The 21,515-nt window shown below is 35.4% G+C and overlaps 1 protein-coding gene across 2 annotated transcripts; it reads left to right on the forward strand.

The window, feature by feature from the left end:
• Positions 1-15,239: 15,239 nt before the first annotated feature.
• Positions 15,240-20,937, forward strand: LOC132316089 (caffeoylshikimate esterase). 2 transcript variants are annotated; one of them, XM_059814599.1, is made up of 9 exons: positions 15,240-15,405; positions 15,539-15,732; positions 17,191-17,220; positions 17,535-17,661; positions 17,749-17,895; positions 19,417-19,547; positions 19,630-19,767; positions 20,001-20,099; positions 20,466-20,937. In XM_059814599.1, the coding sequence occupies exons 1-9, from the start codon at positions 15,360-15,362 to the stop codon at positions 20,688-20,690; spliced, it is 1,137 nt and encodes a 378-aa protein (XP_059670582.1). In that variant the 5' UTR covers positions 15,240-15,359; the 3' UTR covers positions 20,691-20,937. The 2 variants fall into 2 exon arrangements, with proteins under 2 accessions (XP_059670582.1, XP_059670583.1); XM_059814600.1 differs by having other exon boundaries at positions 15,542-15,732.
• The last annotated feature ends 578 nt before the right edge of the window (positions 20,938-21,515 follow it).

The following is a 21,515-nucleotide window of genomic DNA, read 5'->3' on the forward strand; positions in this document are numbered from 1 at the left end:
CAAATAAATAATTTTTTTATCGTGTTTTTATAGTTTGAATAGTGTGAACCTTCAATTTTTTTCTTTTTTTCTTTTTTCTGATAGGAAAATTTTGTGAAAAAATTAAGTGGTTATGAAAAATTACTTTTTCACAAAGTTTTCCTTTTATTCAAACTCTTAAAAAAGTCTTTAAAATTTTTCTTCCCTTTTATTCTATTTTCATCTAACCAAACTAAAGACATGAAGCATTAGGAAGAAAAAAAATTGTGTGTTTAATGTAATTGGATCGTAATTTAAACGTCCTTTACTGCATTTTAAATTTCGTTTACTATATATTTTCATTAATTCTTGATACAATTAAGGAACTAAATTTGAATTGTAAACAAGATTAGAATGGAAAGAAATCCAAATTTCAATCTTTCATTCACTTCAAATGTCGAGGACTCTCCTATAAAATACGTAGTAAACATTCAAATTCATCTCATCACTAATAAACGTGGATAATGTTTTATCTGACCACGTTTAGTAAACTCCATTACCGTTATAAACGCTCTGACCAATCCATTTAAAATTACATTAATTATAACACGTGTAACACATTTATTTAATTTTTTTTTTCAAAATTTATTTTAGAAATATAATTACTTCAAAACAACTTATTATAATATTTTTTAAAAAATATAGATGAGATAATAATAGTTTTGTTACGTTATAAAAAAATAGTTGAATTAAAAATTCAAAAATAAATAGTTAATAGAAATAAAGTGCTTTTAATATTAAATATTTTTATTAATTATTATACAAAAACAATAATCTATTGTGTGGGATGATAAGAGTATGCTCAAACCCGTGAACCAATCCATTTATTAAATAAATGTGGTCATAAATTTGAATCATGGTTCGCAGTATCGGTCACGGTCTCGTTATAACAAATTCGGTCGGATTTGAAAAAAAATTGCGTATCGGCCGATATGTTGTGTATTGGCTAATATATTGCATATCGGACGATACGACGACCCATCATTTGAACGTAAAACCCTCCATTTGTAAGAGATTGTGATTTTTTTTTTTTTTTTTTTACCTGATTGGATGAAAGATGAGAGAATAAACTTACAATTTACTTAGAGCAGTAATTTTAAGTATTTATATAATTTAGGATAGTAGCTTTGAAAGTTTTTAATACTATAACCTTATATTTTTATCTAAGGATCTTTGTGGGTATTTTTTTTTTTAAAAAAAAATTATTTTTGAAACTTATTATTATTGATGTTACATATATAAGACCATGATCCTTCAATTTTAATTAAAAATTGATTTTAACACGTGTACGCATTTTTGCTTTACATCTTGTTCGTGTTCACAGTCGGACGAATTAGGAAGGGGGGGACATCAAATCAAGCATAACTTTATTTGAGTTTGATTTGTATCCAAATCTCTTTCCTTTCACATTTAATAATATGACACTGATATTATGTTTTTTTTTTTTTTTTTTTTTTATTTTTAAGTTAACCCAAAGAGGCACGGATTCTTGAAATCTCTTAATAACTTGATTAATTTTTGAAGGTTTGGAGAGTGCTTCGCCATTCAGTCTAAGTAAGTCACTATAAAAATAATAAAAATTAGTCACAATGAACACCCAACAAAATTCGAATTCCAAACCTTAAACTTATTAAATTACACAATTCAATAAATAAATTGTTGTACCATATTCAAAATAACACTGATATCATATTATCTACGTGATGGTGGAGTAGTAATTTGTGGGAAATGACAGATTCACCCCTGCTAGACCCGGCAATGAAAAATAATGGTTCACAATTTGTGATGGGTCCAATCGTGTACGGACCAATATACCTCTCTTTTTTCTTTTCTGATTATTCTCGGTGGTGCTGTCCAACCGAAAACCACCTTTACAATACATGTGTATCGTGTTTCTCCTTTCCATTGGACGGTGGAAGAGCATCTCTCAACCACACTCCATTGCATCTCCCCTTTAAATAATTGAGCATCAAAATGCAATTGAAACTCCCATGTTTGGGTAGACTTAAATAGATTTTCAGTTGTTATGGATAGTTTAGTTAGTAGAGCGTGGAACTTCTCAAATGAATATTTTTATATTTGAATCTTCTGTCTCTTTAGTTTACAAGAAAAATTATTTAATAAAACATTTTATCTATATATAATATTTAATTTCTTAAAATGATTTTTTATGATTTCATTCCACCAAAACTTTGGTTGTCTTTTTTGTCTCTTACATTTGATGCAAGTTACTCTTTCTTCTTATAAGTATAATATCATTTAAGTCCAATTTATTTTATTTTCTCTCACTCTTAATTTTCTCTGTAATTCCAATAGTAGTCATATATCTTCTAATTATCTCAACCATCAATTTTGACATTCTCATTTCCGCTACATCAAGACTTTATTTTTACACAATTTTTCAGAGCACTGATCCATTTTTATTTATACCATAACCATTTATCCATGTCCTTTTTAATATTAATCCTAAATATTGGTTATTTTGAATAATAATTTGGTTTTGCAGTGTAGTGATTATATTATAATATCAATTTTTTAATAAAATTTTTAGTTCTTTTTATTCTAAATCATCCCTCCGCATTTTCAATTCTTTTGATTTTAACACTTTAAAGTTTCAGAATCATCATCATTCTTGCCTTAATTCTGTATAGGGCTGCAAGTTGGGCTGACCCAACTTAGCCCAGACCTAACCCAACCTTAACCCGAATCAGGTTGGGTTGGGCCAGCCCGAATTGTATCCAACATAGGTTGTGGTAAAACCTAGTCCGAATATTTTCGGGTTTTTCGAGTCGGGTTGATGGGTTGAGTTTTTTAAAAAATTAATTAATTTTTTTTTTCTCAGAAATTTATATATATTATATAGATATATATATATTTGATTATATTATTATTATTATTATTATTTTATCTGAATTATATTATTATTAAAAAACAACAAAATTTTAGGACAAATCATTTTAGCCTCCACAATCGCAGGTCTCATTCTCAACTCTCTGCAACTGCAACTGCAAACTACAAAATCTACAAGAATCAGAAGTTCAAAACCCATATATTTTCAGATCTGTCTGCAAGAATCAGAAGTCCAAAACCCGTATATTTTTAGATCTCAGTGTTAATTTTATTTATTTATTTTAAAGCCCAGATGTGGTTCCTCCAAATCACTACCACCACTCGCCGGAATCAGATGCCAACTGCAGAGCTCCTCCTCCGCCGCCGCCCGAAGAAGAAATCGTCAAAGAAGTGCTCACCGAGAGACCCATTCCTAAACCACCCATTTCTACACAAATTGAACCCACCAACAACAAGCTGCCTAAAGTCGATGAAGCCAAGATCCAACCAGTGGTTGTGATTAAACCAACAGATAATATCATCTCTGAGGTTTCAGACTTGTACAGTTTTAGCGAGAGTTTCTCGACGACGACGGTGACCGATAAAGGAGATAATGACGGAGAAGTGAACCAGAGAGTCGAGAGGTCCCCGCGAAGGTCTCAAAGAGAAGGCCGTCCTCTGGCGAAATCGCCGGAACGAGGGAGAGGAAACCCAGATCTCCGGCAAGGAGGCAGTCGCCATTGCCGAAAAGAAGCAACATCGCCGGATAAAGTCCCTTTTTCATGTTGGGGACGGCGGCAGAGAGAGAAAGAGAGAGAGAGAGAGAGGGGAGAGAAAAAAGAGAAAAAAAAATAATAATTAATTAATTAATTTTGGGTTTTTGGGTTGGGTTCGGGTTGAGCCCGAGCCCAACCCGAATATATCTGAGTTTTGACAAAACCCAACCCGAATATAAACCCGAGATTATATTATTATTATTATTATTTTTTTATCTGAATTATATTATTATTAAAAAACAACAAAATTTTAGGACAAATCATTTTAGCCTCCACAATCGCAGGTCTCATTCTCAACTCCCTGCAACTGCAACTGCAAACTACAAAATCTACAAGAATCAGAAATTCAAAACCCATATATTTTCAGATCTCAGTGTTAATTTTATTTATTTATTTTAAAACCCAGATGTGGTTCCTCCAAATCACCACCACCACTCGCCGGAATCTAATGCCAACTGCAGAGCTCCTCCTCTGCCGCCACCCGAAGAAGAAACCGTCAAAGAAGTTATAATACCCCTAGTTTTCAAAAGGATAATTTGGGAATTTTGATTGAGGATTTTATTGTATTTTTATTTAATTATCCGAATTGTGTGCTTGATTTCTTAATTGATTAAGTGAGTATTTATTTAAATTATATTTGTTTATTTATTTTAAAATTAATTGTTTAATTGGTATTTAGTGAATTTATTTTAAATAAATTGTTAGATTGTTATTTGGTTTAATTATTTGATTAATTGGTGATTTAAATGACATGTTTTATTTTACAGCTTGTATGGATTATTTGTATTAAGTTTTGTGTGCTTAAGTGGACTTGCTTGTTTTAAATTATTGTGTGTGCCGTATAGTTTAGGTTTAGGGTTTTGATTTATGAGGTTGGAGTAGCCGATTTACATTAGGTTTAATTAAAGCTTATAGATGTATGGTTACAATCAGACTTAAGATTGGGAAGCCTATATATATTCTTATACGTTGCTAGGGTTGGGAAAAATCCTATTCACGTACTTGTGCCTTGAGAGGAGAAAAACAGAGAGGGGCTGGAGAAATAAACAGAGAGGGTCTAGAGAGTTTGGTTAAGGGTGTTGCTCGTGGGTTGAGTCAAGATGCAATAGAGGAAGAAGAACAGTGAACAGAGGAGGAAGGAACGATCTTAGGATTCGCCGGAATTTAGAGACGATGTGAAAGGTTTCAAGCCGAAACCTTAAAGGCAAGTTTCATTCTCTCCTTCCTGTAAACTTGTGTTCTGTGCATTCTTAATAGTCTCCAGGAACCTAATTAACTTTTAAAACAGACTTGTATGCATATTAGATTAGGTTGTAATCTGTTTGATGCTTTTAAAACTGAAACTGTGTTTTCTTGCATAAATTGCTTTGAATCGGTTATAATTTTTGTCAAGCAATGCTAGATGGAAATTGAGGAATTGTTAGGACTGTGAAGGCTTAATTTAATCCTAAATAGTTTAAAAACAAAGGGGACAGAAGGTTGAACCTCGCCGGAAACACAGATGACTGCCAGACGAAGCAGAAAGAAGTTTTGGATGCAGAGACGGCTCTCAGAGGGTGAGAGACGGCTCTCTAGGAGAGGGAGCCGTCTCCCATAAATGTAGAGCCAGCTCTCCATGAGGGAGAGCCGGCTCTGGATAATGAAGAGCCGGCTCCCATGAGGGGGAGCCGGCTCTCTTGAGCAAATACCCATTCGAGGGTATTTTCTGCATTTTTCTACCTTTAGGGCCTTAAACGAAGTTCTGGAAAATAAAAGGGGGTTCTAAATAATTAAAAATTTACTTATTAGAACCTTTAAATAGTGGGTTTATGTTGGGGTTTGATTCTAGGGGCCATCATGAACATAAACAATAGTAATGTGTATGTTGTCCGGAAGAAAGGAAGGGAGACTGATAGGCTAGTTGTTTTAGCAAAATTCAATAAACTGATATAACTGATATTTTGGGACTTTATATCAACAATGTCTAAGATATATTTAAGTTCCAAGCGGGTTGGTTAGGTTGTGGTTGTAGACGTCGTGCAATTTAAATACATGGCTGTGTGCTGACAGGAGTGAAGGAGATTTTATTTGCTGGTTTGTTTTAACCAGTTTACATGAGTGGGTATAAAGTATCATTGGGGTTCTACACAATGTGCAGTGAGACTTCTCAGTGTCATATGATATCAGGCACAGGTTTTAGGATAGAGGATTAAAAGGACGTCATGTGTTGTAAACGTTAACTTTCATGCCGTTAGGGATTGAGGAGGATTTCAGTACTAGTCTTTGTTGTAATAATTTAAATGAACTAGTATGAGAGGATGGTTTGGGAGTTCTAGCATAATGTACTCAGTTTATAATTCTTATAATCATTATACTCTGCTATGGATGTTAGTTGATGAACTGGTTGATATTTGTTTTATCAATTGTATGGATGTAGATAATATAAATTGTTTGTCATTATTTTAACAATTTATTTGGAGGATTTATGATTATAATTATATACTGGATGCATGATGGGATCTTAATAATATCTGTTTTCTATTATGCTAGTTTCTCGATATATTTGATGTTCTAATGAATGTGCATCACTTGTGGATCATTTGCATTATATGTACCGATATGAGACGGTGACATATCAGGGATGAATTAGATTAAAAAGCTAAGTCCTACCCCTTCATACATATGGAATGGATTAACCAAAATAGTTAAATCCTACATGGATGCATGTCCTGTCAACTAAAACGGTTGAACGACATAACGGATGTTTGTTTTTACTTTTCTGTATTAGGAAGGAATTTATATATATACTTATGGTACCGTGATACGAGCTTGAGTCTCCTGATCACGGTTAGGGTGCGTATATCACAAAGGTTGGGTAGCTAGATATAGCTGATGTTCCCTGGTAGGTCTAGGTACTTGGCCGCTGGAAAGCGTGTTGTTATGTCACCTTCTACCTAGGTTGAACTATGTTATAGGCTAGTGAGCATCCTATAGTGTGAATATATATATATGGACTATTTTAGATATTGCCGAGCTATTTAGGATGTATCTGCGTATCGGGTTTATGTACAGATTGTAGTAGGATGGAACTTGCATGTGGGCCTGACCCACCTTTATTTTTCAGGTGTTTGTGAGTACCAGGCTTATGGTTTGATCGTGGTGATGCAGATACAGTCACTCACTCTTCCGACTACATAGTATTTTCTTTCTTATTTTGGTTTTGGATTTTAATACTGTAAATATTTTACTAGTTGGAATTATTAGGGGTCCACTAGATGGGTTCCCGAGTTGTATAGATTTGAAGGATTTAAATGATATTAATTTATTATTTAAAGTTTGAGGATTCTTATTTTAGATTTCTTTCAGCGTATTATTAATGTATTCTTAATTCGGTTTTTTTTTTTAATTATTCCTGCTTGTTTACATATTAATTGTCTGGTATCCCTCGGATTTGTGCTCGGACTTGATCACACGTGGCTCTAGAATCGAGGGGTATCACAGAAGTGCTCACCGAGACACCCATTCCGAAACCACCCATTTCTACACAGATCGAACCCACCAACAATAAGCTGCCTAAAGTCGATGAAGCCAAGATCCAACCAGTGGTTGTGATTAAACCAACAGATGATATCATCTCTAAGGTTTCAGACTTGTACAGTTTCAGCGAGAGTTTCTCGACGACGACGGTGATCGATAAAGGAGATAATGATGGAGAAGTGAATAAGAGAGTCGAGAGGTCCCTGCGAAGGTCTCAAAGAGACGGCCGTTCTCTGGCGAAATCGCCGGAGCGAGGGAGAAGAAACCCAGATCTCCGGCAAGCAGGCAGGCGCCATCGCCGGAAAGAAGCAACATCGCCAGATAAAGTCCCTTTTTCATGTTGGGGACGGCGGTAGAGAGAGAAAGATAAAGAAGAAAGAGAGAGAGAGGAGAGAAAAAAGAGAAAAAAAAAATTTTAATTTTGGGTTTTTGGGTTGGGTTCGGGTTGAGCCCGAGCCCAACCCGAATATATCTGGGTTTTGACAAAACCCAACCCGAACATAAACCCGATTTGTGAATTGTATGTCCAGATTGCAAAATTTTTGGGTTAGGGTTGGGGTTGGGCTGGGCTGGGCTGTGTTAACCCGCTCAAATTGCAGCCCTAATTCCGTATGAATGGATTCGGTTACATAAGTTATCTTTCTTTTGACATGTAATGACCCGAACCCGGGGGTCTGAACTGTTAGCCGGGTCCTTTCCCGAACCCGAGGTCAACTAAGGACAAGAACGTCATTTCCTATGCCTATAGGTAGTACCTAATTCATTGCAAGTCCCAATGTACTCCAAAATACAGCTTTGAAAGAGAAGGTCAAAGAGACAGGTCAAAAGGGCAAGGTCAGCTAACTGGTGGCCCTGCGTCGGCCGGCTGAAAGTGCAGGTTTGGTCGGTTAATGGAGAGGTTCGGCCGGCTGACGGAGAGGGTCGGTCGGCCAAAACGATTATCAAAACTACATACTCTCGGGACTTTCCGAAGATGGATTGTCGGCTGACTGAAGGTGAGGTTTGGCCGGGTGAAGATGGGGTTCGGTCGGTTAGTGGAGAGGATCGGCCGACCGAAACAATGACTCTCAAGACTCAATTCTCTGGAATACCAAAAATTGTATTGTTAGTCGGCTGATGGTCCTTGTCAGCCGGCCGACAGGCCCTAGAATACTGCTATCTGCAGCTGATAACATCAGAAAACTGGGCCCCTTGTGAGCTAAATCTAATAGACAATATTTTCCCGAATTCACAGCAATAGTGTACAGCATTACACAAATATATACATTAATAGGTTCCCAAAAATACAACGTCATTTTCCCCATACAATATAAAATATCTACATAGTCTCAATTTACATCAAAAATAATATCAAGTGTTATAAGTAGGAAGCGTCTAAGATACATTTCTAATGATTCCGTGAATCCACATAAAGAATAGACTAAAAGAGTATGAGGTCATGCCTCGGGAAATAAGTAAAGCTATAATATCATCAACAAGCACATATATATGTCACCCAACTACCAAGTACACAAGGTATGTCAATGATGTGCTATGCTATGCAATGTCACTCCCCATTTCCGAAACGGTACCATTTCCCCTTCCAAATCGTAAGTGCAAGGTATCACAAAAGGATGATTGGCTAACCATCAACGACCACAAGGCAATTCCAAGGCGTCGTATCCAACCTAGTTAGCTCAACCACGCTAGGGTCTCTCCCTAGTCCCCTCTAGACCGCACTGACGCCATGGACCACTAGGCGACTCCTAGATGTTCGGTTTTCGTAAACATTTTTTGAAAAATCTTTCCCAAAATAAACAATTTCATTTGTTTTTAAAACATTTTTCCCCTTTTTCTTCCTAATGAATGCATGCATGAACTCATGCTTCCACATGCCAACCTAACAATTAAATTCCACATAACTAATAAATCTCAATTTTTGCGTAGTAATTGGAAAATCATATAACATACAACATGTTGATATTGAGCATGTTTTTCATCAGAATGAAATTAACACATCAACATCATTTATCATCATGACCACAACTACCTACAATAACCATAGTCAAGATAACTATAATTAAGCATGCTTATAACCAATTTTAGGGGGAAAATTTCACAAAGAATCAAAGAAGTTATAAATTAGAGCACCCCTAACTCTTAATTGAAGAAAAACCCCAAAATCTCCAAATCCAAGCTCTAATTTCAAAAATCCCAAGGTTGGCCAAAAGGGACTTGGCTCAGATCAAATTGAAGATCTCAACGAGCTCTCCAACTTTACTTCAAGTGGTAAGATCAAACTCCAAAAGGGCTAGGCTAAATCAAGCCCTGAATTTGTGTGAAAAGAAAAAGAAAAAGGGAAGGAGAGAAAGAGATAGAGAGACGTGAGATTTGAGGGAGAAAATGAGGTCAAGAAATGGTCTATTGGCCATTAAAATGAAGGTAAAGTGGTGGTGGGTCCCACTACAAAAAAATTTCCCACATTTTCTTTATATATATATATATTTATAAACTAATTTATAACCACACAACTTCACTTGCAACAATAAAATAATACACAAATAAATATGCATGAAATGCGATGGACCCGTGACACAACTCTCGTGCTCAACAATCCAGGTAGTGGGTCCCACCTGGGACCTCCCGGTCCGAAAAACAGAAAAATGCCGAAATGGCAACCACTACATTTTCAAGAGTCCTAAACTCAAGGAAATGTCCCACACAACTCTCAGGCACACCTGGCACACCCCACGGTCTCCGATACGTAAAACGAGAAAAGACGAAAATACCCTCGTAAAATCAGAAAATTCCAGAAAACGAAAAATAACAAAAATCAGGAACATTACATGACATGTCATTTCTTTCACTATGTTTAATTTTTTTTTAAAAACAGTTATTATTAATAAACCCATTTCATGTTATTTTTTGTTGCACTTTTCATCCCCTGTCTTTTATTACAACTATTTTTTCCCGTGTCTCTAGTTCTATAATATCTATGTCTAAACCACCTAAGTTTTTCAATCATCTTCTTGTGTGTGATTGTTTTTTTTTTTCTTTCTTTCTTTCGCATATTCCTTTAATCATTTTAAATGGGACTTTAATGAAAAGGTATTGGGTGAGCTCACCTAATCAAAATGCATTGTTTTAATTTATTGACAATAGTTTTTATAAATAAGTGGGAGACTAATTTCATTGAGTGGTGTATATTTTCATAGAATAAACATTATTAACGACATGATATGTATACTTAAACATGACCAAAAACAACCATTGTGGACAGGAACGGAGGTAGGGGGAGGCCAGCAGGGGCCATGGCCCCCCAAAATTTTTATTAACTTTTATTAATACAACTTGAAATGAAAAATAGTATAGATAAATGCATACTTGGCTCCCCCATAATATTTTGTAATTATAAATGGTTTCTAACTTTCTATATTATATTAAACTAAGCCTAATTGCAATAATAGATAATATATTCACTTTCCTTTAGGGTTGAAAGTTTTTTAAATTTTGCCTTAACTCTCTTTTTTGTGTTTGGGGTCGTGATACTCAGGCAGAATTGTCTGGCCTATTTACTAGGCAGAAATGATGTGGCAGTCCACCTGGCATAAATTAATCATATTTGGCTAATATCGTAAAGACAAGATTGAGCCCAACTGCAAACCTCTGTAACTTCCGGCGAAACCAAACTCATCGACCTCATCACTGCCGGACTCCATCATTGTCTTGTCCCATCATCTCACAAAGCCTTCCCCAGCATAGTCCTCTGCAACTATCCGCTCCAAGGCTGAATCCTCCACCACTTCCACATCCAAAGCCGGCTCGAATTTGGACTCATATTTTTCTCCTCTTTCAACCTCCTAAATCTTAACTTTAGGAGCACTATTGATCCTCTCCAAACCCCATTACCCGAGACCCTAACGGCACCTAAAAACCCATCATCCTTCACTTCCTCGTTGCCCAAAGCATCTTTGTCACTATCCCCAGATAATTGGGCAAACGGCATAAATGGTTTAGAAAAAAAAAAAAAAAAAGCCTAAAAACAACATGTTCCTCAACACCACCACTCTGTTCTACAATTTCTTCATCTGGGTCTGTTTAGATTAGGCCTAGCAACAACAAATTCCTCAACATAAGGAGTATCTGCTAGGATTTCATCATTTGGGTCTGCGGTAAATGGCCTCTCAAAGGCCAAATCAAACTCATCCTCACCACTCACAAAACCCTCAGACTCAAATCCACTATCATTAATGGGCCTTCACTCTTGCGAATCCTCCTCTGGCCACTTCTCTGTTGGGGGTAAATCAACTCCCTCCAACCCACTCAATGGTCGGCTGTTGTTGAGAGTTAAATCCCTCTTTCATCACACACAGCGGAAGCCTCATCACATCACATCAACACAAGCATATATGGAGATAACAATCATACACATCAACGCACAATACAATATTTTACATGGTTCACCCAACTTTAGGGTTACGTCCATGGGAGAGAGAGATTTCACTATTATGAATCAAGGAAGAGAATATACAACCACATGTCAAAACCCCACTCACTCTTTTGAGGCTACATGTATACACTTAGGAATTACATATACTCTCCCCTCTCTTCACAACACTCACCCTTAAACCCCTTACATCTTTTCTCTTTTCTCTCTCTCTCTAAACCCCTCATACCCATCTCTATTTATAGAGTCTTCAAAAAACCAATTCCTTATTGGACAAGTATTCTTCAAATCCAATTCCTTGTTGGACAATGATTAACTACCTACAAGGAGTTACCATATCCATCTTCAACTCTAAAATAGCAGGTATAATTTCTTTCCCAAATATTTAGCATTTTTCCCCAAGTTTTCTAAATTCCAAAACCAATAGGAAACTATTTCTCGTAGCTTCCAAAACGAAAAAGGAAACTAATTTTTTGCACACAAATTTTGAGCCACAAACCTAACAATCTCCACCTTGGCTCAAAATTCTATCTTTACGTGCTTCTTCATAACTCCACCTCGAATAAGGATCTCTTCATAACTTCACCTCAACTGAAAATTTCTCCACCTCAAATAAAGCATTACGATGAACTTGAGAAACACTCTAACATTCTCAACACACCCATCAACAACAAACCCAAGAAATAGATACCACACTGGTGAAAAGAGTCCCACAGGTAGACAGCTTCACTGCAGTCCATCATTGCTGTCGGTTTGTCACAATCGGTTTATCACAAGTTTTTGCTTACTTTGAAGACCCATTTCTTCCAAGTTCATCATTACAGGGATTTCATTGTCGGCAACCATAAGCCGCTAGCCAGTTACTGTCTTCTCAGTCCTCGGCGTCTTTCCGTTGCCGATCTACTTTCTTCTCCAATGTCGGTGTCTCTCCGTCGCCGATTTGCTTTTTTCTCCATCATTGGACTCACCAACGATTGTGTTGAAGGCTTCAAATCGTCATGGCCGCGATTTGTCATTGCTTGAAAACCAAACTCACCTCCACCATGATAAACCCAGTTTCGCCGTCCTCTAAGCTCACCACTCCGCCGTGGAGCTCGCCACCATCCTTGTCGCCGCTGCTCGTCGCCAAACACAAAAAGCTATGAACGGATTGCACGCAAGCCCATTCTTTTTGCCAGCTAGACGCCACCTAGGATTCTGCTTAACAAATCGGCTAAATCCATCGGCGTAAATATCATTTTCCTTTGTGTTTGTTATGAAAGTTTGATTAAAAAAAAAAAAAAAGCTTCTTTAAATAACTAATTGATTGATTAATTTCAGGTTAATTGGTTATACGATAATATCTGAATTTTATTGTCTTAAAGATAATTATTTGGTCTTTTTTGGTTAATTTTTGTACATATTTATGTCATTTTTTACTAGATATAGGTCGATTTTTTTTTTTTTTTACACAAATTGGCTGACGGTTGGTTTGATAAATTTTTGTGTGACTATAATCATAATATATACAAGGGCGGATCCGGGATGGGCTTTGGTGGACTTGAACCCACCAAAAAAAAAAAAAAAAATTAGCCCAACTTAAAAAAAAAAAAAAAAAATTTAGTAGTACTAGCACACCCCATAATAGATTAGCCCACCCCATTATACAATTATGGATCCACCCTTGAATATATATATATAGTATTTGGTTACTGATTGTAAGTTCGGCTCCCCTAACCATTGAATCCTAGCTTCGCCCTTGGTTGTGGATGCATTATAGCTAGCCAAACATTGACTTGCTAATAAGCGGGTATTTATGTTCAAACTTTTTATTGCCACGTCACTCCAAAGTAATTATTATAAACGTGGAGAGTCACGTTAACTCAATGGGCTGATATGGTTTTCCACTTATGTAGCATGGACACGAATACAGGATACGGATACAACAAGATACGGATACATCGACGCGTCAATTTTTTCAAAAGTAAGACACTAGTACAACTTGAACACGGACGACTATATATAAATATGAGTTTTTTTTATTTATATACATGTATCGAGTAATAATATTATAAAACTTAATTCATTGATAATTTTATACTAAGAATTGTAATAACTTTTATATCACATATATAACTATATATATATTTATATAGTTATTCTACTAATTTGTCGTAATAATTAATTAATTTTAAATAAATAAATGTCATTTAATATTTTGCTTGTGATCATATGTATATAATGTCAATTTTTCTTCATAAAAAAAGTTGAACATTTTAAAATGTGCTCATATTATTTTCAAGATCATCGAATAAGCTTGTGTTATAAATATTTAAAAATGTCGGTCTAAGTATTGGTGAAGTGTCCGAAAAAAATAAAAAAATATCCAAAATAATAAAAATTTATTTTTATTTATTATAAAATATTGAATATATATTTAAATAATATCTAACTACAGTCAGCATCCAATACAATTACGACACCAATAGGACTCCCTGCAAAAATATATTTGCTTCTTAGCTCCACATGTGCGAATATAACCTATAAAATAATTTAAAAGAAATGCCACCAAACCTCTTGCACTAGGAAGCGTTGTGACAACTCTTAACTCGTCAATTTAACTTCCCAAAAAAAAAAAAACTCTAACTAGTCAATTTTACAGCGCACGCAATGGGCCCACCTCAGTTGACCAGACGTGGGAGACTTTTCCAATATCCTCCCAAACTTCGTCACAATTACGTGATGCTAGTCAAACCACGTATTTGAAGTGTTGAACATTCATTTGTACGCGTGTCGAAACGTAAACAAATCTGTCCTCCCTCTGCCAAATCTTGGCCATCCATTCCTGTCATCCCTAATATTCCTATTCGTTCCTTGTCACCCACCACCACTACTTTCTCGTTAACTTTCCCCTCTCAGCTTCGACCCACCACCTTCGTGACGTCCATTGACACATACAAACGAACAAATTCTGTTTATATATATTTTATTTTATTATTTAGTATTTGATAAAGATATAAATTGAGGTTAAAATTGTTTCTACAGATAATTTTTTAAAAATTAATAATTAAATTATTTTTATTATATTTTAATATTTACTTTTCATTAATATTTTACAACAATCAAACAATAAAAAATAAAAAAATATTTTACATCTAAACAAATAGAACCTTAATATTACAAATTTAGTTCATTTAACAGTGATAGTCCAGACATAATGCAATAATATAATAATTTTATTTCAATTTAATTTTGTTATTATATTGTATGAATATTGTATTTTCTTTTTAAATTATTACTATTTAGTTGCACTGCATATTGGAGATCGATTAATAATTTTTTAAATAATAAAACAGAGTATTAGTTAATTGTCGATCTAAAGTCGCCTTGACAATAAAAAAAACAAGGACTCTTGTGAACCATTCACAACAAGGTTTCAAAATTCTTGAACTTCCATGAAAATCTAATTTTTTATGAAAATAATTTTTAATACATTTTTTATTATATTAATAATGTGTAAATTTTAAATTTATTATGAATCTTGAAACATCTCAAAATAAAAAAATAACCTAAAATTTTGGAACGAAATAAGTAATTACAAAATTAATTTTCCACAAACGTGTGTGTTAAACAAACCTATTTTAATAATAATAATAAATAAAAAATCATATAGTACCATACCACCACTGAGATTGGCATCCATGGCTTGTCCGGTTTGACAAGTCATACTCATCCAGCATCTGGTCAGATCTCCCACCCATTCAGGAACATCTCTCTCTACTTTCTCTCTCTAGACTTACATCATCACAAGGCACATGGCTTTCAAATCTGCAAAGCTTTGCAGTAAAATTCCATTAGCCCGTAAGTATCCCACCAACCACTTAATTCATTTAATTGTTTTTTTTCCTCTCTCTCTCTCTTTCTTTGTTTTTTTTTTTTTTTAATTTATTTTTTATTGCTTTGGTTAATCTCTGAAACCTTTGAATTCTGCTAGTAGAATTCAAAGCTAGGGTTTGCTCTCTGAAGAAAATCAAGAGAGCAGCAATGGGTAAGCCGGCGAAGTTCCCAGGCATCACTGAGGAATTGCAGGCGATCTTGGAGGCGAACATGGACCAAGCGCCGGCGAGGCGTCGCGCTCGTGAAGCATTCAAAGATACTCAGCTGTCAATTGATTATTGCTTGTTCAAGGTATATCATATCGCTATATATGTGTGTGTGTTTGTTGTTTGTATTTTGGCTTCAAAGATTGGTTTTTGCTTGCATTTGACTGACTTGTTTTGCACATACTGATTCTATGAATTATGGGTAGAGCTCAGTTTTAATTAGAAGATGTAGTTATTTGTATTTGGTACTAGGTTTTGTTTATGGTTTGGAATTTCAATGGCCGATTTTGAAGTTATTAGTAGGCGAAATGACATGTAACAGAAAACGTTGGTGACACAAAATTAATGTGGCCGACCCCATTCATGTGCAATTAGTCAAGGATGACGATGACTATGATATTTGAAGTTACTTGAGTCGTTATCTGTACAAGTAATGGTGATAGAGGATTGATGGGGATATCTTATAAACCCCCACAGCACGTGGACAAGGGTCAAGTAGTACCTGGAACCATGGAGGTCCAATGTCCAATCGGCATTAATTGTTCCGAATGATTAAGGACAGGGAGGTCCAATGGATACTAATTTTTCCGGATTTTGAAGACAGGTTCCGGTGTAGTAATTAGAATCAGGGTATCAGTTCAAATTTCTAGATTTCCACATAGTATTAGGACTCGGTATGTGTCTGGATGCTGGCTTTATCTAGTCCTCAAATTCAACAACACAGGAACACAGCTAATATGGTGTTTATGTAATATAGAGGATCTGCCATTTGCAGTTTACTCATTTTGAAGCAATAATGTATAAGGAACAGAATACATACCATTACCCATCAAGCTTGTTGGATATATGTTCGAATAAACGTGTGATCATATATCCTATTCCCCTTTCCGTGTAGCACTGTGTCTAACGTGGATACTTCTCACAATTAGGATGGCCCATGTAACACGGTGGATTATTCTTCTTCTTCTTCTTCCCTCGTATTGCAGTGCAAAAAAAGGTTAGAATTGGAAGCTGAAGATATCAGCTTTAGTAATGATTGAGTTGCTTCTATGTGCAGTTCTCATTTCACATACCCCACCAATGATGCTTTTGACTCAGTTTTTTTGTATTGTGGTACACTTGTAAGTTCATTAATTCGTGTCCTTTACTCTCTCTGTGTTCCGGAAAATAACAAGGAAAAATAAAATAATTAATTGATCATGCTTGCTTAGATGCTATTTTTAGGCAATTATCTTTCCTTATTCATAAATCTTTTGGAATACCAAAACGAATCTCTGTTGTCTTTTTATCTCTTTCCGTTTTAAGCAATTGTATATCTTCTACCTTTGTGAATTTGAGGCTATGTGTGTTCTTTTCTTCTGGGACTTTTGAGAGAAGTGTTTGCCACTTCTTTTCTTTCATTTCATTCCTGTAGTTACCATAGTGAGAGTGAAACCTGATGAAATGTTAGATATCAAATTTGTGAGCTACTTCCTGAGTTTTATTTTTTTCACACCAGTGTTCAGTGGCTAATAATGTTTATTTGTGTTTAACTGTGTTGCAGACGCCATATGATGGGTTAAAGATGGAGGAGGTAAAAGGATTTTGACTTTGATATTTTCTTTTTTCTTTTTAACATCAACAATGAAGCTAAATAAGGTTGCATTGAGTATTTCAGTTTATTACATGTGGCTGAAATTGTTATCTCTAGAAGTTGTTGTATCTAAGAACTGCACATTTCTTTAGCTGCAATATATTTTTGCTAATCAAGTATGCTTAATCTTTGAAGCCGTCACTTGTTATACTAGTATTAGATATATATATGGAACCTTGGCATCATGTCTAGTATTTTTGAATGCTATTGGCGTGTATTTACGTGAACTTTTCACTGTGTTTTTTGCTATAAAGGTATATAAGGTGAACTCTAGAGGCTTGGAAATTTTCACAAAGAGTTGGCTTCCGGTTTCCTGTCCTCCCAAAGCAGTGGTTTGTTTTTGTCATGGTTATGGAGACACTTGCACATTTTTTGTCGAAGGCATGTAGTTCATGACAAGAATTCGAAGTGGCATATTCTGTATTGTGAGATCAATGGAACTTAATTGTTTTATGGCACCGCTTGCAGGAATTGCTAGGAAGTTAGCATCATCTGGATATGGAGTTTTTGCAATGGATTTTCCAGGATTTGGTCTTTCAGAAGGTCTTCATGGCTATATACCAAGCTTTGAAAGGCTGGTCGATGATGTCATCGAGCACTACTCAGAAGTGAAAGGTCTGGTACCTGGTAGTTTTTTTTTGCTTAGTCATAAGGGAACCCTTTTGTAAGAAGTCTATGATAGCTAAATACTTTGTTTCCAGAGATAGGATTGCAACTCCTTAAATACAAAACTTCTTGTTATCCTATTTTCTGTCAATGCAACCGATAGCTTCTTGGTGCTCCAAGTGTGAACTGGACTAGGGGGTTGATGTTGTTTCATGTCTAAGAGGTTATTTTAATTTGAAATCATCATATTTCCAACCAACAGGGATTTTCTATCGTGACCAAGACAACGATTGACTTTCCATAAGTATGCCACTTTTTCTTTTCCTAGAAAATTAGAAAAATTGCAATGTTGGTGTTAGGTTGAAATGTCATATATATTCCTGATACCTTGCCAACACCCAATGCATAGAATTTATTCTGCAATTTTCACTCATTGCTTCAGATGTGCAACTTCCATTCCAGGCCTGCAACCTTGAGAAATCCAACACATTTTAAATACCCCGAAGACAATTGAAAGTTCAAATATAAGACAATAATCAAATCGAGATCACATTTCACAATTCTATAATTAGTATTAGATGTTGCCATCATGTCCAATGCCTGCCAGATTAGCACTTGTAATAGGCGTAATTGTAGAAGTTGCATTTTCAAATCCTATGTATCGCGGTGTTTGCACACAGCAGCACCCTTTGTTACTTTTAGCCTTAGTTTACTCATATGAAATTTACTTCTATGACAAAGGTGGTTCATGTTTTCTAAATGTTACCACATTGTAGGATGCTCTATTACGTTCTCAATTGAACAAAGATGCAAATTCAGATTCTAGAAGTTAAATCATGCTCATGAGCTGATAAAAGATTGTCATTACTTACTGTTGGTCTTGCTTATAGAGGTGCTGGACTAATCTTTGGTATTGTTTTGCACAAAATTGTTGCTCTAGGACTCGACTTTCATTTTCATGCTTGCTAGTCCAAGCTTCTACCATTACACCCAACTAGATCATGAATATCATGGTAAATTCCTAGACAACAGAGAGATTTATGTGCTCGTTGCATACATCAACATCCTAATATCTCTCTTAATAAATAATAGTAAACAACGACAACAATAATAAAGTCTCCAGAAGGCCTTAGCCTTTTAGTGTCCTACCTTATGCATGACATTTATGTCTCACATGAAGCATTATGGCATGGAAACAGAAAGCCACTACATTCTTTGATCTTATCCCTGCTGAAATCAGTTTCCTCCTCCCAAATGAACAAATTGGATAGCAGGTTTCTGAAGCATTTGCTCCTTATAATTGTTCATCTCCAACAAATAAAAGAAATAGATAAAGGATGCGAGCCTCCGAAATTTTAAACTAGTGCTTCTATGTCGTCATCTTAAATTTGAGATGAACGCCTCATATACAACCTATCATGCTGTACTTAATATGCTTTTAGTTCTCAGTTTAATTGAGCATGATCAGAATGCTGGCAATTAATTCTGAATGATCTGGATACAAACTTCTTTGTTGGTTGTTGGATGCAGAGAACCCAGAGTTCCGTGGTCTCCCAAGCTTCTTGTTTGGACAGTCTATGGGTGGAGCAGTTGCTCTGAAGGTGCACCTGAAAGAACCCAACTCATGGAACGGAGCCATTCTTGTTGCACCTATGTGCAAAGTAATGTATTGAAATTGCTTATAATAGATACTTCTCTTCAGAGTGATTTGTGTATTTAATTAACTGAAAGCCTTTTGTCTAGATTGCAGACGACATGGTTCCACCATGGTTATTGACACAAATCCTAATTGGTATAGCTCAATTTCTTCCAAAGCAAAAGCTAGTTCCACAAAAGGATTTCGCAGATATGGCATTCAGAGACTTGAATAAGAGAAAATTGGTTTGTTTTTCTCCCTTTTCTCTAACAAATCATTTCGAGAAAGAAAATTTCACAAAAATTAAGGTTGCCAGTTGCAACTTAGAATATGAATATTAAATGTAGGATTGTGTAGTAGTGGCGTTTTGTTCCTCTCCCTGCTGTTTGTTCAATGTGTCTTTTTGCAACTCATTATGCACTTCTAACTTACTGTGTGAAAATGTGGCTGACATGTTTCCGTTCTGTCTCAAATGCAGGCAGCCTACAATGTTATTGCTTACAGGCATAAACCACGCTTACAAACTGCTGTACAGTTACTCAGAACCACCCAAGAGATTGAACGACGATTGCAAGATGTATGTTCACTACCCTGCACTTCTATTACACTATCCAAAACTACAATAGTGTTTCAACGTTTTGTTCACACTGCATCTTATTTTGTCCTGTTCTGTCTGCTCTTTCATTCCTTGTGCTTTATCCAGAGGTCTACAGTTGGGCATGTCCTAATCTTTCTTTCTGCTTAAATGAATTCTGGGAACTAACATAACTAGCCAGATGAATTTCATCAATAATTTTAAGTATGCTACTTCTGACTTGCTAGAGGCTGTATTAGACCACTGAAACATGTGTATGGGGTCATTAACGTGTCTGCAGAAATGTTGTTAGCGGAGAGTACCTACTGCATATTTTAGGTGACTTGACAGTGTCTATGATCTTTACAGGTCTCTCTCCCATTGTTGATCCTGCACGGGGAGGCTGATGTAGTGACTGATCCATCCGTAAGCAAGGCTTTGTATGAAAAGGCTAGCTGTTCGGACAAGAAACTCAACCTTTATATGGATGCTTATCATTCCCTTCTTGAAGGCGAAACAGATGAGATGATACTTCGAGTTTTTGGTGATATCGTTTCTTGGCTTGATGAGCACAGCACAAAAGCCACTTCTTGATCGGTTGCAGCTCTTCTTTCCCGAACCCACGGAGATAAAAAGAAAATCCTGGATTGTTGTGAATGAAAAATAAAAAAGAAAAAGTAAAGAAAAGAAAAGAAAAGAACATAAATGTTGTTATTGCACACGAATCGTATTGTGCATCACATCTGAAATGTTATTTATATGGACAGTGTAACTATTTTTTGAATAGGTTGTTAGAAGATTTTTTTCAATGCATCCTGCAGTTGTTGCTTCGGGGTTCTCATTGTGTTGTTATTGTAATAAGAATATTTATTGTGAAAAAATAAAACAAAATACTTCAGGAAAGAAATAACATGAGAATATTTTGAATTAAAAAAAAATATATATCAACTTTATGGGCTCATAATTTTAAAGATTTTTTACCTGGTGATTTGTTAAGCAGAAGATTAGAATTTTGTTCTTTGATAATTTAGAGTTGTTTGTAGTATCTGCTATTCCATTGAGATTTGAGATAGACAAATATCAATTGCAGCCTACATATATACACTAAATGCCTAAAAGATGATGAAATATGTGACACTACGTCCCGGGAATGGCAAAATAGCCCGTCCCATCATACGCCTACACTGTTTGTCCCGTATAAAATAGTTTTGAAAGTATGATTTTGGGCGAGAACAAGTTTTATACAGTTTGTCTTGTATTAAATAGTTTTGAAAATATAATTTTGAGCGAGAACGAGTTTTATAGTGAAAACTCACATGGGTGTGGGACGGAAAGGTTACCTGTCCTATTTATAATAAAAAATATTATTTTATTCTTAAATCTTATACTCCGTATTATATAATAATTACACTTTTTGTT

Source organism: Cornus florida, unplaced genomic scaffold (assembly GCF_030987335.1).
Source record: "Cornus florida cultivar Cherokee Brave unplaced genomic scaffold, ASM3098733v1 CherokeeBrave_3.0.0_Hap2_Chr07, whole genome shotgun sequence".
Lineage (NCBI taxonomy): Eukaryota > Viridiplantae > Streptophyta > Magnoliopsida > Cornales > Cornaceae > Cornus > Cornus florida.

Coding starts and splice junctions, on each gene's coding strand:
- LOC132316089 (XM_059814599.1), top strand. CDS start 15,360: ATGGCTTTCAAATCTGCAAAGCTTTGCAGTAAAATTCCATTAGCCC. Junction 17,662..17,748: donor TTGCACATTTTTTGTCGAAG/GCATGTAGTTCA, acceptor CACCGCTTGCAG/GAATTGCTAGGAAGTTAGCA. Junction 17,896..19,416: donor GCACTACTCAGAAGTGAAAG/GTCTGGTACCTG, acceptor TGTTGGATGCAG/AGAACCCAGAGTTCCGTGGT.